Source organism: Gorilla gorilla, chromosome 2 (genome assembly GCF_029281585.2).
Source record: "Gorilla gorilla gorilla isolate KB3781 chromosome 2, NHGRI_mGorGor1-v2.1_pri, whole genome shotgun sequence".
Lineage (NCBI taxonomy): Eukaryota > Metazoa > Chordata > Mammalia > Primates > Hominidae > Gorilla > Gorilla gorilla.
The window spans coordinates 208,484,952-208,501,204 of record NC_086017.1 but is presented as its reverse complement, the minus strand read 5'-3'; the positions used below and the strand labels follow the sequence as shown (position 1 = coordinate 208,501,204).

General features: G+C 41.1%; 1 protein-coding gene across 5 annotated transcripts in view; it reads right to left on the bottom strand.

Annotated features, from left to right (window-relative positions):
* Positions 1-562: 562 nt before the first annotated feature.
* SENP5 (SUMO specific peptidase 5) overlaps positions 563-16,253 on the bottom strand; it is a 100,839-nt gene continuing 85,148 nt past the window's right edge. For 2 of the 5 annotated variants that reach the window (XM_063704534.1, XM_031009670.3), the window contains 4 exons: positions 11,742-11,879; positions 7,403-7,486; positions 5,597-5,647; positions 563-4,466 (listed from right to left, as the gene is read on the bottom strand). In XM_063704534.1, coding sequence (XP_063560604.1) covers positions 4,356-4,466; positions 5,597-5,647; positions 7,403-7,486; positions 11,742-11,879 — 384 coding nt within the window. In that variant the 3' untranslated portion in view covers positions 563-4,355. The remainder of the gene's footprint in view (positions 4,467-5,596; positions 5,648-7,402; positions 7,487-11,741; positions 11,880-16,253) is intronic. The other 3 variants (XM_031009671.3, XM_055382750.2, XM_055382751.2) reach the window with 3 other exon arrangements.

The following is a 16,253-nucleotide window of genomic DNA, read 5'->3' as shown; positions in this document are numbered from 1 at the left end:
TGCGTGTCCATTTTGATTGATTGATTGACAGTTGGAAATAACTATTGCTGCGTGTGAAGAGAGAGCACAGATTTTCTTGTGAAAGTGATCAAATAGGCACCAAGCAACCTCTACTGATGGAAGAATAGGTTAGTTTTCCAAAAAACATGCTCTGGATGATTGCAAGGGAAGGGAAATGGTGGGTGGATTAGGAACATCTTACGTTTCCTGGGCTAGAGAACACGAAATGTGAGTCTCTTTACTGCACCATTCTTTCCTGTTTCTCACTTTAATCGGAGAAAAGTGAAAATTCAAACGTACAGATGAAGGAATCACTATTAATACATGTTAGCAAAGTGTGAGAATTATTAAACATTCAGTTTCTCAGTCAAGCTAAGATGAAGATATAGAACATTTCCGTTGTAGAAAATTCGAGTGATGGTGCTGCTGCTCTGAGGGTGAGCTGGTTAGGGCCTGCACTGCTCACTGTTCTGAAATGACCTCTGTCGTGACTGGAATGTCACAAGAAAAAAATTACTCCTCGCCAAACAGTACAACATGTTACTCAAGACGAGAACACAAGTTTATAAAGGCATTTAGTTTATTTTTCAAAAAAATACTTTGCTAGAAGGGTTGAGTACTGTAATTTTACATGATCATAATCTCTAAATAAATTCTTTTTCTGACCAACAGGTACCAGTTAAGTGAACAGCTTGTCTAGGTCTGCTTTTGTAACACCCAAATACAATTAGCACTTCTCTGGTGGTATTCCCTGGGCCGTCTTAATTATCTAGAGGCCAGGAGGCAAAGCCTAGCACATAACAAAGTATGTGCTTTGTAACTGCTGATTAATTCAGTTTCTTAACTAGGCAGAGCAGGTCATCAGTATATCTAATTCACACTATTAATACACTGTCTTGCTGAAGAGTCTGACCTGCCCAGAACCCCGTTATGTCTAGCCCAGGGAAGCAGTAAACTGCAAAGGAGAGAAAAGGGGCAGCTAAGATGAGGCTAGTGCTGGCTGAGTCCCAGTTAGGTCTGTTACTGTTCTGTTCCAACTATAAATCCAGGATGACTGTTACTCAGATTCAGTGCTATGTAGAAAATAGAATGCACAGCCAAAAACATAATTTGGGGATGACTGGCAGCACCTTTTTTTCCCTTTCTTAAGAGGCTAACTGAAAGTTGATTAGGATTCTTGAGAGAATGTAACTAAAAGTTGAATCAAATCTATATTCACTGCTATAGATTTAATAAAAGGAAAGACCACTGTAAAGATGCAACTACAACCTGATGCATCTGCTGAGGAGAGGACTGGGCAGCTTGTTGAAGGCTCGTCAAAAGCGTTTAGTTATCACAAGGCCTGCACTCAACCTCAAAAGCGTAAGGTCTAGGCCAGGCACAGTAGCTCATGCCTGTAATCCCAGCACTTTGTGAGGCAGAGGCTGGTGGATCACCTAAGGTCAGGAGTTCCGAGACCAGCCTGACCAACATGGCGAAACCCTGTCTCTACTAAAAATACAAAAATTAGCTGGGAGTGGTGGCGCACACCTGTTGTCCCAGCTATTGGGGAGGCTGAGGCAGGAGAATCGCTTGAACCTGGGAGGCAGAGGTTGCAGTGAGCCGAGATCACATCACTGCACTCCAGCCTGGGCAACAGAGCAAGACTCCGTCTCAAAAAAAAAAAAAAAGCATAAGGTCTGCCTACCTCATGGGCACCCAAACAGTTCAGTGCCAAACTAGTACCAGTAAAGCCATGCCTGCCTCTTTCACCAACAGTCCAGAGTATATTTCAAAAATATCTTTATTAACCAAGGAAGCAATTACTGCAAACATCAGGACAAAGGACATTCTAATCTAGGACTTCAGTTAAATAGAGGTTTACACCTAATCACAAGAAGAGAGGGAAAGCAATTACGTGTGCTGAAACCAAGTTTCATCAGTGACAAATATTTTAAAATGACTTTTAAAATACTTAACATTGGCCAGGCACGGTAGCTCACGCCTGTAATCCCAGCACTTTGGGAGGCCCAGGTGGGCAGATCACTTGAGGTCAGGAGTTCAAGACCAGCCTGGCCAACATGGTGAAACCCTGTCTCTACTAAAAGCACAGAAATTAGCTGGGCGTGGTGGCACACACCTGTAATCCCAGCTACTTGGGAGGCTGAGGCAGGAGAATCGCTTGAACCTGGGAGGTGGAGGTTGCAGTGAGGCAAGATTGCGCCATTGCACTCCAGCCTGAGGGACAGTGAGACTCTGACTCAAAAAAAAAAAAAAAAAAAACAAAAAACCAAACTCAACATTTAGTCTAAGCCACACTGGGCAGCACACCTCAAGGTGCCCTATGAAGCATGAGACTGGAAGTGGAAGAGTCACTGGATTTGGGCAGCTCTCTCTCGGCGTTGATTTTCTTACAGGAACAATTCTGTCTCTTCTGCATGCCAGGTTCTGTCACTGAGGAACTGAAACACTTCCTCACTCTGAAGTACAAGACATTTTGAACTGACAGCCCAGTGACTGGCTGACTGGCTACTTTGGTCTACCACACCCCCACCAAAAAAAAAAAAAATCAGAGGCAAATTTCTGGCATGTTTTGAAAAATCTCATGTTTGCATAATTATGTTTGAAAAACTCATTATGAGATCTTCCTTACCCTAAACCGTCATTTTTTCCTAACGCTGACAGAACCCCACCTATAGCAGCATAAAGTGCCTCTACTCTCAGTCTTTTTAACGACTTGAAACACAGGAAGAAACACTGACCTGGTTTGACATTAAGGATTTTGGGTCTGGAGGACTCAGGAGAGGAAAGTGCTGGGGCTGCTTCCCAGTGTCACCACTGGTGTTGGGAACCCTGCATGTAAACATGGTCGGACTCAATCCTCAACTGCTGGCAGTCAGCCTTCTCAACCATACCTCAGGGCCAAGTGAAACTAAACATTTTAGCTTTTTCAACACTCCAAACCTACGCGGGCATAAACTCGAGAATCTTCTGCCATTTACTTTGTTTTTCTATTCAGACTTCTGAGTTTCTCATACATACATTGGTTGGTTTTCCGCCCGATTCAGAAAGGGTAACTGGGTAGGTTTCACATATATCTTTCCAACATGTCACGAAAGGCTGGATTAAAGATGTGGGGCGCGTGATATTGATCCTAATGCAGCTAAGTGTATGGACAAGGGCCACTTGGGCCTTTCTTCAGAAGATGAGGTTCAACAGAAGGAGAAAAACAACTGTGCTAGTGTCAGCACTGGTCATGCAGAAGCCAGATGTACCCTGCATGTTACTGAGGTCACTAATGGGACAGGAGAAAGAACCTGACACGGTTGCTGCGCTCCTATGGGACTAAGTTGTCTCTATTACCTTCCCTCTTCTCTCCAGCCGCCTGCAAAACATCTCAAGTCAGTCAGCCTTCAGTTTTGAATGTTTAAATTTCAGATACCCTTGAAATAGAAATGCATTTGGTAAACCTTAACTTCTTCCAATTGGGAGGCAACACAGGGAAATGACAACTTAAAAATTACTCTGAGAACAGCTGCATTCTTATTTGTTTGACCACTAGTTTGATGGATGTTAAGATTTTTTTAACAGGTCGAAAACAGAAAAATTCAGGGAATTCAATATCCCAGCAAAAGCCTTTATGAGATGTATGCCACGTATTATAATTCTTAAAACCACGATTGAAATCTGTCATTGTTACTGGCCTCCAAGGTTGCTTTTTCTCACACCTTACTCTTCCCAAAGCAGCCACTGTGCTTACAAGTGTGCCTCCAGAAACAGAAGACACCAGTCAGTTTACGACCACTTCCATCTCACCCTTCAAAAGGAATGGACTGCACTCTGTAAGACTCACTTGGAGAGGGAAGTTGGTGAAAGTTGCCGCTGGTAAAGTAAAACAGGACTGGATTTGTCAAAACCACCCCCAGCTACCCTTAATGCCCCAGGGAACACTTACTATTCTCAGAGTTATGTTGTATCAAAAACATCTTGCATTTTTAGGTTCTGGGAGTAAATTTGAAACCTGTATTCAGTTCACGTCTAACTAAGTTTCAAAAGCTGCACCAAATCTACTAAGCTTTTTTTTTTTAATACTCTTCACTGCATGCTCTGTCTATATGCATGCGTTTGAATAATAAATATTAAATATGGGGGACGCACAGAACCATAAAATTAAAAATGAAACCAAACTGAACATTAAACAATAGTACATGGTAGCTGGAGAAATGAATAAGGGCAAAAAATAAATTTGAGGTAACAATAGTGGCCCAACACCACTGATCTGAAATATCTGTAAAAATTCAACTAAGTGTTTGGAGATTCAAGTAACAAACCATCTGCTCCAACTTGGTCAGACTTCCCAGAGTCCCTGCTGAGTTTCAGTCCATGAGCCGGCACTCACATAGCTCCTTGTAAATCCTCTTCCGCACTCGGGGCATGTCTTCTTGTGAAAACTGGAAAGGCTGCTCTAAGGCGAGGCACTTGCAGTACTGCAAAAAAAAGGTCCCAGAAACACTTCAGTGGCACTTGGAGTTGTGGACCAGCCCGTTCTGTTTTACTAAATGCAGACCTAATAGTGTCTAAGGCAGAAGACCCCAACCTTTTTGGCACCAGGGACTGGTTACGTGTAAGGCAATTTTTCCACAGACTTGGGGGAGAGGGGGTTGGTTTCAGGATGAATTATCAGGCATTAGTTAGATTCTCATAAGGGGTGAGCAACCTAGATCCCTCGCATCTGCAGTTCACAACAGGGTTCACACTCCTATGAGAACCTAATGTGGACAGTATCTGTCCGTGGCCCAGGGGTTTGGGACCCCGATCTAAGGCAGCATTTTCATGTCTGTTTAAACTACTGTAAAAATACACTGTTTTAAGCATTTACCCCAATTATAGGTGACTGACCAAGCTAGTGCATGGCTTGGGATCTCCTCTCCCTCCTGACCCAATACTGTGAAAAGCAGCAACTGATGAAAAGGCCTCAATTCCTCCCAAAGTGCAACCTGCTGGAGTGCAGCTAGACCCATCATGGCCCTTAATGGGAACTTGAATTTGTTTATAAAACCCCAAACATGCATGAGGTATACAAACGAACCTGTCTTCCAAGATCTTTGCAAATCTCTAAATTCATGCATCATATTCTGTAATTTCCTTCATAAATATATGTATAACTGAATTTTTTTCCATAGCCCTTTTCGATCTCTAAGGACATCTACAGCACGAGATGGCAGTTTCTCAACGTGGACCTTATTTAAAATCTAATCACTGTGTCAAAGACCTGCAGATTGCTTGCCAATGGTTTTTTTTTTTTTTTTAATTCTGCAAATGCCAATGGTTATGATATGGACAAATTCAAGTCAGTCTCCAATGTGGCTTACTAATAACCTCCAGTGAGACATGGATGATACCCACAGTTCACTCTTGATCCCTGGAAGGTAGTTCTTCCTAATGATAACATCTGAACATGCAGAAACTACTGCTCCTCAGCAATAAAGGGGAGGGAAAGTACTCCGTTGCTCGTACCTAGCATCATATACACATACAGGAACTGCCATCTCTCCCCTCTCAACCCAACAGACTCAACTCACACGTTGTAAGTTCCGAAAAGCAAGTGTTTCTTTACCTGGAGCACAAAGACTCCACAGTCACTGTCGTTTTTCTGTTGTGGAATACACTGAAGGGAAAAACAAAATAGTCATTAAAACAAGATCCATTACTTCTCTTCAGATAAGAAAAACTCCTTTATGGAAAAATGCGCAAAAGATAGGAAACTTTTCTCTCTCCAGGACAGCTGGTATATCTGATATCTCAAGCATCTAATTTTATGGAGGCACCTGGCCACATCAAAAGAGCTATCAGGTGGCCACCCCAATTTATAGGACAATGTTTTACCTAAATATGAGAAATGGGAAATCAAATGTAAAAACCTGTTTTAAAACATGCATTTGGATACTGAGCTCTGCTATCAATTCACTGACAGTGGAGTCAAAATGGAATTGTGCCTGGGAGAACAAAGGCCCGGCCTCTGGATGCTAGGATGGTGACAACTCCGCTGAGCAGTCTTCACTTCTGATCTCACATCACACGACCCTGTCCTATTCTTTGAAAGAAATCGTGAAGGTAAACAGTATGGTTTTTGTTTTGGGTTTTTCGTGACAGGGTCTCACTCTGTCGCCCAGGCTGGAGTGCAGTGGCACGATCTCAGTCTCCTGAGTTCAAGCAATCCTCCCACCTCAGCATCCCAAGTAGCTGGGACTACGCCTGGCTAATTTTATTATTTGTAGAGATGAGGTCTCACCATGTTGCCCAGGCTGGTCTTGAACTCCTAGACTCACGCAATCCACGCACCTTTGCCTCCCAAAGTGCTGGGATTACAGGTGTGAGCCACTGTGCCCGGCCAACAGTATGTTTTTAAAAGAACTGGTTACTGTATTCTGCCCAAAGCGGTAATACAGAAGATCCTGACTAAATTTAGAATACCCAGATTTTTTAGTTGGGTAAATTCAGGAAATTTACTAGTTCTGGTTTGAACTGGTATACTAGGTTATTCAAAGCACAAAACTTAAGCTTAATTTTAAAATTTAGCATTTGGTTCGGTTCAAGGGTGAACTAATAAATCTTGTCTCTTTGGGTTTGGGTTAAAGGTTTGTTTCAAGATCCTGCCTATAACATCCTGTCAATGATCCAGACAGACCTGTGTTCAAGGACCTGACTCTGTATCAATAGTTTTGATGTCCTTTGGGGAAAATCACACCTGGGCTTCAGTTTTCTCATTTACAAAATAAAGACGATGCTTATCCCTAAATGACCTGCCTACCTCACAGGTTATAAGGATCAAATGAGATCTAATACACAAAAACACTGGAAACAATGCAGCCCACCATCAATGGAAGACACTGGTATTTACGACAGGAATGAGCGGCTGTGCCTGGGCACTCTGCCCCACAGTTTGAATGTCATGGGCCAAGCATGGTGCTGCATCCAGACAGTGGTGGGACTGAAGCGCTTGGGCTACTATCTTCCCCACATGCCTGGCAAGTAGCCCAATGCACTTTCTCCCCCTCAGTGGATCCAAATAGTCATTTCAGCATTTCTCTGGGTCTATATGGGTCATCTGGAAATAAGAGCCATGATGCAAGAGGCAAGTGCCACCCAAAAAAGATTTTTTTTTTCCCCAGAAGAGCAAACACATCATTAGCAACTTCCTCAGGGAGGAAATGACTGAAGTGATTTGCTCCCGGGAAGCACTGGGCAACTGAGCAGCGATGATGAATACTCAACTGAAGTTTATTCTCAGCTGCCTCCCTGGAGCCTCCAGGCTCTCCTTGGTATCTCTGTCACTAGTCTTCAAATGCTCTTAAAGGCACCCACCCTTAAGATAATTCCATCCCTTGGACATGCCTGGGTTTCATTGTTATCACATACTTACCTTCGTAACAGCAGTCTGCCAACCCTGAAGAAATTCAGGTCTATTTTTTTCTCTGGCTTCAGTCAGCAAATACTTTCTTATATTCTGGTTAAAAAGAAACCACAACACAGATGCTGTGTTCCATCAGTTGGTGAAAAATGGAACATGCCCATAGCAGACAGAAGGAAAGGAGGAGGCTGTGGCCCCATAACTGGGCAGAATATGCATTAAGAAGCTGGAACAATTTTTTTGTTTTTTTTAAGAGAGAGGATCTTGCTCTGTCACCCAGGCTGGAGTACAATGGCGTGATCATAGCTCACTGCAGCCTTGAACTCCTAGGCTTCAGAGATCCTCCTACCTCAGCCTTCCAAGTAGCTGGGACTATAGGTGTACACCACCGCTCCCGGCTAAAGCCGGGACTTTATTTCAGACTCTTCATTTCATACTGTTAAGGGGGAGTCAGACCTTCTGTATTCAAGGTATGCATCAAGACTGGACGCTGGCATTTGTGTAATCAGAACGTTTTATGAGATGGTTAGCCAGCCCTTCCCAGCAGTAAGTCAGCTTGCTGCGTTTGAAACTTACATACTGGCAAGTCAAAAAGAAAGTCTTCATCATTGCCCATGCTCAACAGAGGAAAGGAACCCATGGCAGACATCATTAATAACTAAAACTAAATGAAAAATATTCCAGCCTTAGATATTCTGATACACTCCTTATTTTTGAGGGCTGCAGAAAAGGTTAACATTCAGCTTCTGGAAAGTAATACTAAAATTCCTTCTGAATACTAAATATGCTCAAGTCCACTGTTGAAATATCTACCAAGATGAAGCCTGCTGGAGTTTCAAAATGTCTGCAGTGCTCTCAACCTCTGTGCGTCTCTCTCCACATCAAGAGTGAAGTCAGAGGTTATGTGAATAACCCACCCCACCCCCCAACAAAAGTGGACCAGGGCCAGACGCGGTGGCTCACACCTGTAATCCCAGCACTTTGGGTGGCTGAGGCAGGTGGATCACATGAGGTGAGGTCAGGAGTTCAAGATCAGCCTGACCAACATGGTGAAACCCCATTTCTACTAAAAATACAAAAATTAGCCAGGTGTGGTGGTGCACACCTGTAATCCCAGCTACTCCAGAGGCTGAGACATGAGAATCGCTTGAACCCAGGAGGCGGAGGTTGCCATGAGCCAAGACTGGGCCACTGCACTCCAACCCAGGGGACAGAGTGAGACTCTGACTCAAAAAAAAAAAAAAAAAAAAAAAAAAAAGGTGGACTGGAAGCCACCTCTTCAGAAGAAAAAACATGATGAAAGCAAATACTTAATATCCAACAAAGTATGACAGCATGTTGCACTGCTCCCTCTAAAGAAGTAATTTCAAGTTCTCAGAATAAGCAGTATATATAAATTCTTTTTTTTTTTTTTTTTTTTGAGACGGAGTCTTGCTCTGTTACCCAGGCTAGAGTGTAGTGGTGCGATCTCGGCTCGCTGCAACCTCCACCTCCCAGGTTCAAGCGATTCTCCTGCCTCAGCCTCCCGAGTAGCTGGGACTACAGGCGCCCACCACCATGCCCAGCTAATTTTTGTATTTTTAATAGAGACGGGGTTTCACCATGTTGGCCAGGCTGGTCTCTATCTCTTGACCTTCTGATCCGCCCGCCTCAGCCTCCCAAAGTGCTGGGATCACAGGCGTGAGCCACCCTGCCCGGCCAGTATATGTAAATTCTTAAGTAAAATACAGGCAAAAAGGATTTGTCCTTAAAAATGGTCACCGGCACTCAAAATGTACTGAGCATCTCTAAGGGTTCAAGTGCTGGGGACACTAGTGAATAAAGGTCTTGTTGTCTCTGCTGTCATGGAATCTACACATTTATGTGGTGACTGTTTAAAACACTTTTCGTCAATTCTTTGGAAATACAGGCCCCTTAGTTAAGAGCCACTTCTACAACCCCTACATCCTCTTAAAACTAAAAACAGCTTGACCCCACCTGGCCAGATGACTGAACTGTATTTGGCTCTAAATGACTTCTAGCTATCACCTAAAAGGAGTCTGTTCTTAGGGTCTTTTTGCAAATGTGCAAAATTATTAGGCCAATTGTAATTTTGCTGAAAAGGTAAGAACTCTGCAGGAGGGCTTGGGCAAAAATTCAGAAGATGAATTTTTATTACTGTGCAGAACCAGGCCCTAATGATTCAAAATCGACTGAAACCCAACTGCATGTCTTACAAACAAAATCCTGTTTAACCATCATTCACTCCATGAAGGCGAATGTTTCTCTGGCCCCTACCTGACTCCCTAGCATCAGTGCCTGGCACAAAGGAAGAGGCACAGTAAATAGTTCCTACATGAAACAGTTTTCCCAACACCTCTGCTCTCCTCTGCCTGTCAGAATCTGAGTCTTAAAGGCACTGATATGGCTGCACTTTTGGTTATACCTTTGCAGGTCTGTCTAGGAAAGAGACAATATAGACAGGCTCTGGCAGGTATGGGAATATGTTGGTTGAGAGAAAGGCAAGGAATTAGGGGAAGGGAACTGGAAAAGACGCTCACATCTGGTATTGTGAGAACTCTGGGCCCACGAGGCTTCTTGTTTTTGGGGTATTTTTTTTCCTGGATTTCTTGGAAATGAAAATGTGGATTTCGAAAACTTGATTTTCCTCATAGTTTGCATTATACTTAATTTTTAAATTAAATGTTAATTAAACAAATAATACAAGAAAATATTCTCCTTGTAAAAAAAAAAAAACCCAAAATGAGGCCAAATCCTCTTTAACTATTAGTCCTGCTTTTCTACACCTACCCAAAGGTAATAATCATTGATATAAAAAATGGTAAGGTCCCATCTTTTTACTTACAAATATGTATGTATATATGTGTCTACACATACACCTGCATGTATTTGTGTACTATACCGTATCATTCCACAATTGGCTTTTTAAAGCTCTATGCCTTGGACATCTTTCCATTTGAGGACCTGAAGGTCTACTATATTCAATTTAACTACTATGGTCAGTTTAACAGTATGGGTATACCGTACCATAGTGTATTTAGCTATTCTCTTGCTAGAGCTAAATTTGGCTTGTTTTATTTTGCACTATTGTAAATAATGCTGCCATGAACATCCTCGTACATGCCCCATCCTTGTGTGCATATACGAGCATTTTTATGGAGTAGATAACAAGAAATGGAACTGATATGCAACAGAATTTGTATCTTTTTAATTTACAAAGCACTTAGAACTGGTGAGAACTGCAACTATCCCCAAGCGGCTGTATCAATTTATACACTCCACCAGAAAATATGAGAATGCCTATTTCCTTACACTTACATAGACACTTGAATAGCATCACTTTTTCTAACATAATGGGCAAAAAATTTAACTGATGTAGTTTTCATTTGCATTTCTATAATTTCTGGTGAGGCTGAACACCTCTCTGTGTTTTTAAATGGTCATTTGCATTTTTCCTAAAATTTACTAAATTAGCCTTTGTCTATTTCTATTATGTCCTTTTATCCTCCCCTTATTCATTTGTAGGAGTTTTCCATGTATTCTGGATAGTTATTGTCTGTTATTTGCATCATACATATTTTCTCCAAGTCTGCTGCTTGTCCTTTAACTTTATGATATACAGAAGTTTTAAATTATTAGGTGGTTAAATTTATCCAATTGTTCCTTATGTCTTTTCTTTGATTCCATGTTAAGAAGTCCTTCCCCACTCTGTGAACATAACATTCTCCATATTTCATTCAAATACTTTTACAGTTTTGTACAGATTTCTTTTAAGTACTTAAAGCTTTAGGAGTTTTCATAATAAAGAATTTCCACATTTCTTCCTAGGGCATATTCCTGGGTTATTTATGTTTTGTTTCTTTTATAAATGGAATCTTATTCCCAGTTACATTTTCTTACTGGTTCTTGGTAGTGCAGGAAAATCCGGAAACCTACTCATTTTTCTTGATTTTGTATCCCACCATCTGTTTATTAGCTGAACACTAATATTTTGTCAATTGATTCCGTTAGGTTATAGTTTATTCTACAGGAGTTATTTTGCAGATACAAGCCAATTTTAGCTCTAAGATGATCAAAGAAAAACAATTTCTAACCACATTCAAGATGTAGTTTTAAGGGAAAAGCAGAGAAAATCCAAGTGGAGTATCTCAGAGGGGGATCTGGATCCTAGACAGATCCTCTCCTCAGCCAGAGATTCCTCTTCTAGTCCTTTTCTCAGCTAACACTTTAGAGGATTTTCATGACATAAACTGTTCCTATATGGTTTTGACTGCTGCTGTTCTATCTAGAGCTAAGATGCTATTTGGCCAATTACAAAATAAATGAAAAAATAGGCAGTATATTAACTTACCTCTACACAAAACTTAAAATGAATGCCTTGGGAATCATAAAATGAAATAATTCGATTAGAGAGTGTCACAGTAATGAGAGACCAGTGGACTTCCAGGTGAATAGGAATCAACAGAAGGCTCTTTTTAAACAAATCCACCTGATCAAGAAAAGAGAAAGAAATGCAGCCATCACCACAGGCTATCCAAACCACCAAAAACCAGCAGCTTCCATTTGCTGACCTTTGACCTGCACAAGGGCAAAAAAGTAGGAAGCAATGAACCAGAATTTGAACCCAGGTCTTACTCTAAGCCCATGCTTGTAACTATTAAGCTATAATACACAACAATAATACAAAAATAAAGATATACAAAGTACAGTTTTCCAGTTAATCTACTAAACCTGTGTGTCAAGTGCCTGAAGACTTGGCTCCTTGTTTACCTCATTTTCTCATATACATATTTAACCTGGATTCAACTCTTGTTTAGAAAGGAATCATAGTATTAGAAAATGGTATAAGGGGCCAGGCACGGTGGCTCACACCTGTAATCCCAGTACATTGGGGAGGCGGAAAAACTGCTTAAGCCCAGGAGTTTGAGACCAGCCTGGGCAACATAATGAGACTCTGTCTCTACAAAAAAATAAAAAATCAGGCCGGGCTCGGTGGCTCACGCCTGTAATCCCAGCACTTTGAGAGGCCAACAGATGGTTTGAGCTCAAGAGTTCAAGACCAGCCTGGGTGACATGGCGAAACACTGTATCTACAAAAAAATACAAAAACTAACCGGGCGTGGTGGTGTGCACCGGTAGTCGCAGTTACTTGGTAGGCTGAGGTTCAAAGGATGGCTTGAGCCTGGGAGGCGGAGGTTGCACTGAGCAGAGATTGCACCACTGCACTCCAGCCTGGGTGACAGAGCCAGACCTTGTCTCAAGAAAAATAAATAAATAAAAAATCAGCCAGGTGTGGTGGTGCACGCCTGCAGTCCCAGCTACTTGGGAGGCTGAAGCAGCAGGATCACTGAGCCCAGGAGGTCGAGGCTGCAGTGAGCCATGATCACACCTCTGCATTCCAGCCTGGGCGACAGAGTGAGACCCTGAAACTGCATCTACAGACATGGTGTAAGCAGCAGTTAAGATCATGGGCTCTGAAGCAAGTCTGCTCAAGCTCAAATTGTGGCTCTTCCACGTATTGGTCACATGACTTTGGTAATTTCCTTAGCTTCTTTGCACCTTGATTTCCTCAACTAATAAAATGGATAGAAAATAGTACCTACCTTATGAAGTTTTTAAGAGTAATAAAAGAATATGTGTAAAATGCATACAACTCTGTTTAGCACATTATAAGTAGCCAAATACCTTAGTTATTATTATGATTACTTGCTTGGGTCTCTCAAATGTCAAAATTGAGAAAAACATCTTTGATAATACCTTATGCATCCTTTACAATCCTAACACATCTTTTATATCATAATATATATCCCTTTACAATCTAGAAATGCTTGCTATTCCACTCAAAATTCCAGTTGTAGAGTGGGTGATAAAGTAGTAAGTGCTCCACATACATTTGTAAAAGAGTGAATCAATTTCCCTTCTCAGGTATTTTTTAGCATAATTTGGTGATTACTTGGGTTAAAACATTTTAAACTACCTCATATTCTCTGAAACTAATTTCCCAAGATTTCCTTCTCGCTTTCTGATACTCAAATAGTGTCCTGCTCTAAATGAATCTTCTGTTAAGTCTTCATGACCTTGGAGCAAAATCACTTAAGCTTTTCAGTTTCTGCATCCATAAACCTGGGGGAGTGAGGTGGGTAGAAGGAAATAGTGAAAATAATAAACAATGTTCCTTTCCAGATTAAAAATTCTGAGTATCTTTTTTTTAATTCCGAGTATCTAAAACAAGGAATCATATTTAGAATACAGTAGTAAATAAAACCAGATGTATATTCTTCTCAAAAAGTAATGTTTTCTACATTGTAAAATAGATTTTTGTATAAAAATTAGAAAATACAGAAAAAGATACACTTCACCTATCTTTCCAAATCATTTTCTTCTTCTAACACATTAACATAGACATACATAGAGCTTTATACAGGCTGAGTACCCCTAACCCAAAAACCTGAAATCCTCCAAAATCTGGAACTTTTTGAGTGCTGACATGATGCCACAGACTGTCCACAGGGGTGGCTGAGGTAGTGACATTTTTACTTTCTGATGGGTCAATGTACATAAACTGTTGCATATACAAAATTACTAAGAATATTGTAAATTACCTTTAGGGCATGCATCTAAGGTGAATATGAAACATAAGTGAATTCTGTGTTTAGACTTTGGTTCTACCCCCAAAATATCTCATTATATGTATGCAAATATTACAAAATCTGAAAGAGTCCAAAGTCCAAAACACTTCTAGTCCCAAGCATTTTGGATAAGGGATATTTAACCTGTACACATAATTAAGAACAATGTGCATGACAGATTGTATCAGTGACCCCAATTATTTGTTGCCCTCCCTGTGAGAAGATTATACAGACCTGCCCATTGCCATGTGACTTCTCTGCCCTCCCAAAGAGAGAAGTGTAGTCCTGTCATGTGATTTGCTTTAATCAAAAGGATGTAATAAGCAGAAGTGAAGTTACGTCATGATCAGATTGAAACTTTCAGAGCTACCATGTGAGACTGCCATGTCTCAGGAAAGGTGCTGCTCCTTCAGTTTGGGTCCCATTCGCAGAATAAAGAAGAAAAACCATAGGTTCATCTGCTTAGATGCAGGAAAAGCATTTTATGAAATTCAGTATTTACTTATGATTAAAAACTCTCAGGAAAATAGGAATAATAGGAAAGCCTACAGCTGACACCATACACAGTAGTGAAAAACTGAATGCTTTCCAAGACTGAGAACTAGGGAAAGATGTCCTCTCTCATTACTTCTATTCAACACTGCAGTCAGTCTTAGCCAGTGCAGTAAGGCAAGGAAAAAATGGCATACAGATTGCAAAGAATGAAATAAAACTGTCACTACTTATAAGTGTCTATGAAAATTTCACAGAATATACAAAAAAGCTCCTAGAAGTAATAAATGACTTTGGTAAGGTCAGAGGATACAAAGTCAAAATACAGAAATCAACTGTATTTCTATATACAAACAACTAGAAGATATTTTTTAAAATTCTGTTCATAGCCAATTCAGAAACATGAAATACTTAAGGATACATTTAACAAGAATGTATATGTAAGAGGTATACACTAAAAATTACAGATAATACTGAGAAAAAATAAATGCAAAGGTATACACCATGTTCATACACTGAAAGGCTTATTATTATTAGATGTCCATTCTCCCCAAACTAATGTATAAACACAATCCCAATCATTCCAGCATGCTTACTAAACAACAGAGTTTGACAAACTAATTTTAAAGTTTATATGAAAATGCAAAGGACTCAGAATTGCCAAAACAATCTGGAAAAAGGGTAAAGCTGCCAGACTCACAGTGATTTTGAGACACACTATGAAGACACAGTAATACTGTGTAGTGTTAACATAAAAAATAGGCATCAGTGTAAGAGAACAGAAAATCCAGAAGTAGACCTACACATATATGATCAGTTGACTTTCTATAATGGTGCCAAAGCAATTAAATTGGAAAAGAAAAGCATACTAAGAAAAAAAAAAATCTTGATCCCTCCCTTTTTTTTTTTTTTGAGATGAAGTTTTGCTCTTGTTGCCCAGGCTGCAGTGGAATGGCACAATCTCGGCTCACTGCAACCTCCGCCTCCTGGGTTCAAGTGATTTTCCTGCCTCAGCCTCCCAAGTAGCTGGTATTGCAGGCATGCTCCACCACACCCAGCTAACTTTGTATTTTTAGTAGACACGGGGTTTCTCCATGTTGGTCAGGCTGGTCTTGAACACCTGACCTCATGTGATCAGCCCACCTCAGCCTCCCAAAGTGCTGGGATTACAGGCGTGAGCCACCGCCCCTGGCTGGTCACGTTTCTTTGTTGATTTGTTTGTTTGTTTTGAGATGGAGTCTCACTCTGTAGCCCAGGCTGGAGTGCAGTGGTGCAATCTTGGCTCAACAAAACCTCCGCTGCTAGGGTTCAAGCGATTCTTCTGCCTGAGCCTCCCGAATAGCTAGGACTACAGGTGCCTGCCACCACCCCTGGCTAATTTTTGTATTTTTAGTGGAGACAGGGTTTCACCAAGTTGGCCAGGCCAGTCTTGAACTCCTGACCTCAAGTAATCCACCCACTTCAGTCTCCCAAACTAATAGGATTACAGGCGTAAGCCACTGCACCTGGCCCTTTGTTGATTTTGAATCCAATGATGAAAGTGGGGTGTTGAGGTCTCTAGCTATTATTGCATTGTTGAGTCTCTCTCTCTCTGGCTCTTTTCCTTTTTTGTGTGTTTTTGTTTGTTTTCTTGCCTTCTTTGTGATGGTATCTCTCTTTACCTCAGATAATATTTGCTTTATATATCTGCGTGCTCCAGTGTTAGGTATGTGTGGAGACAGATAGATAGATAGATAGATATG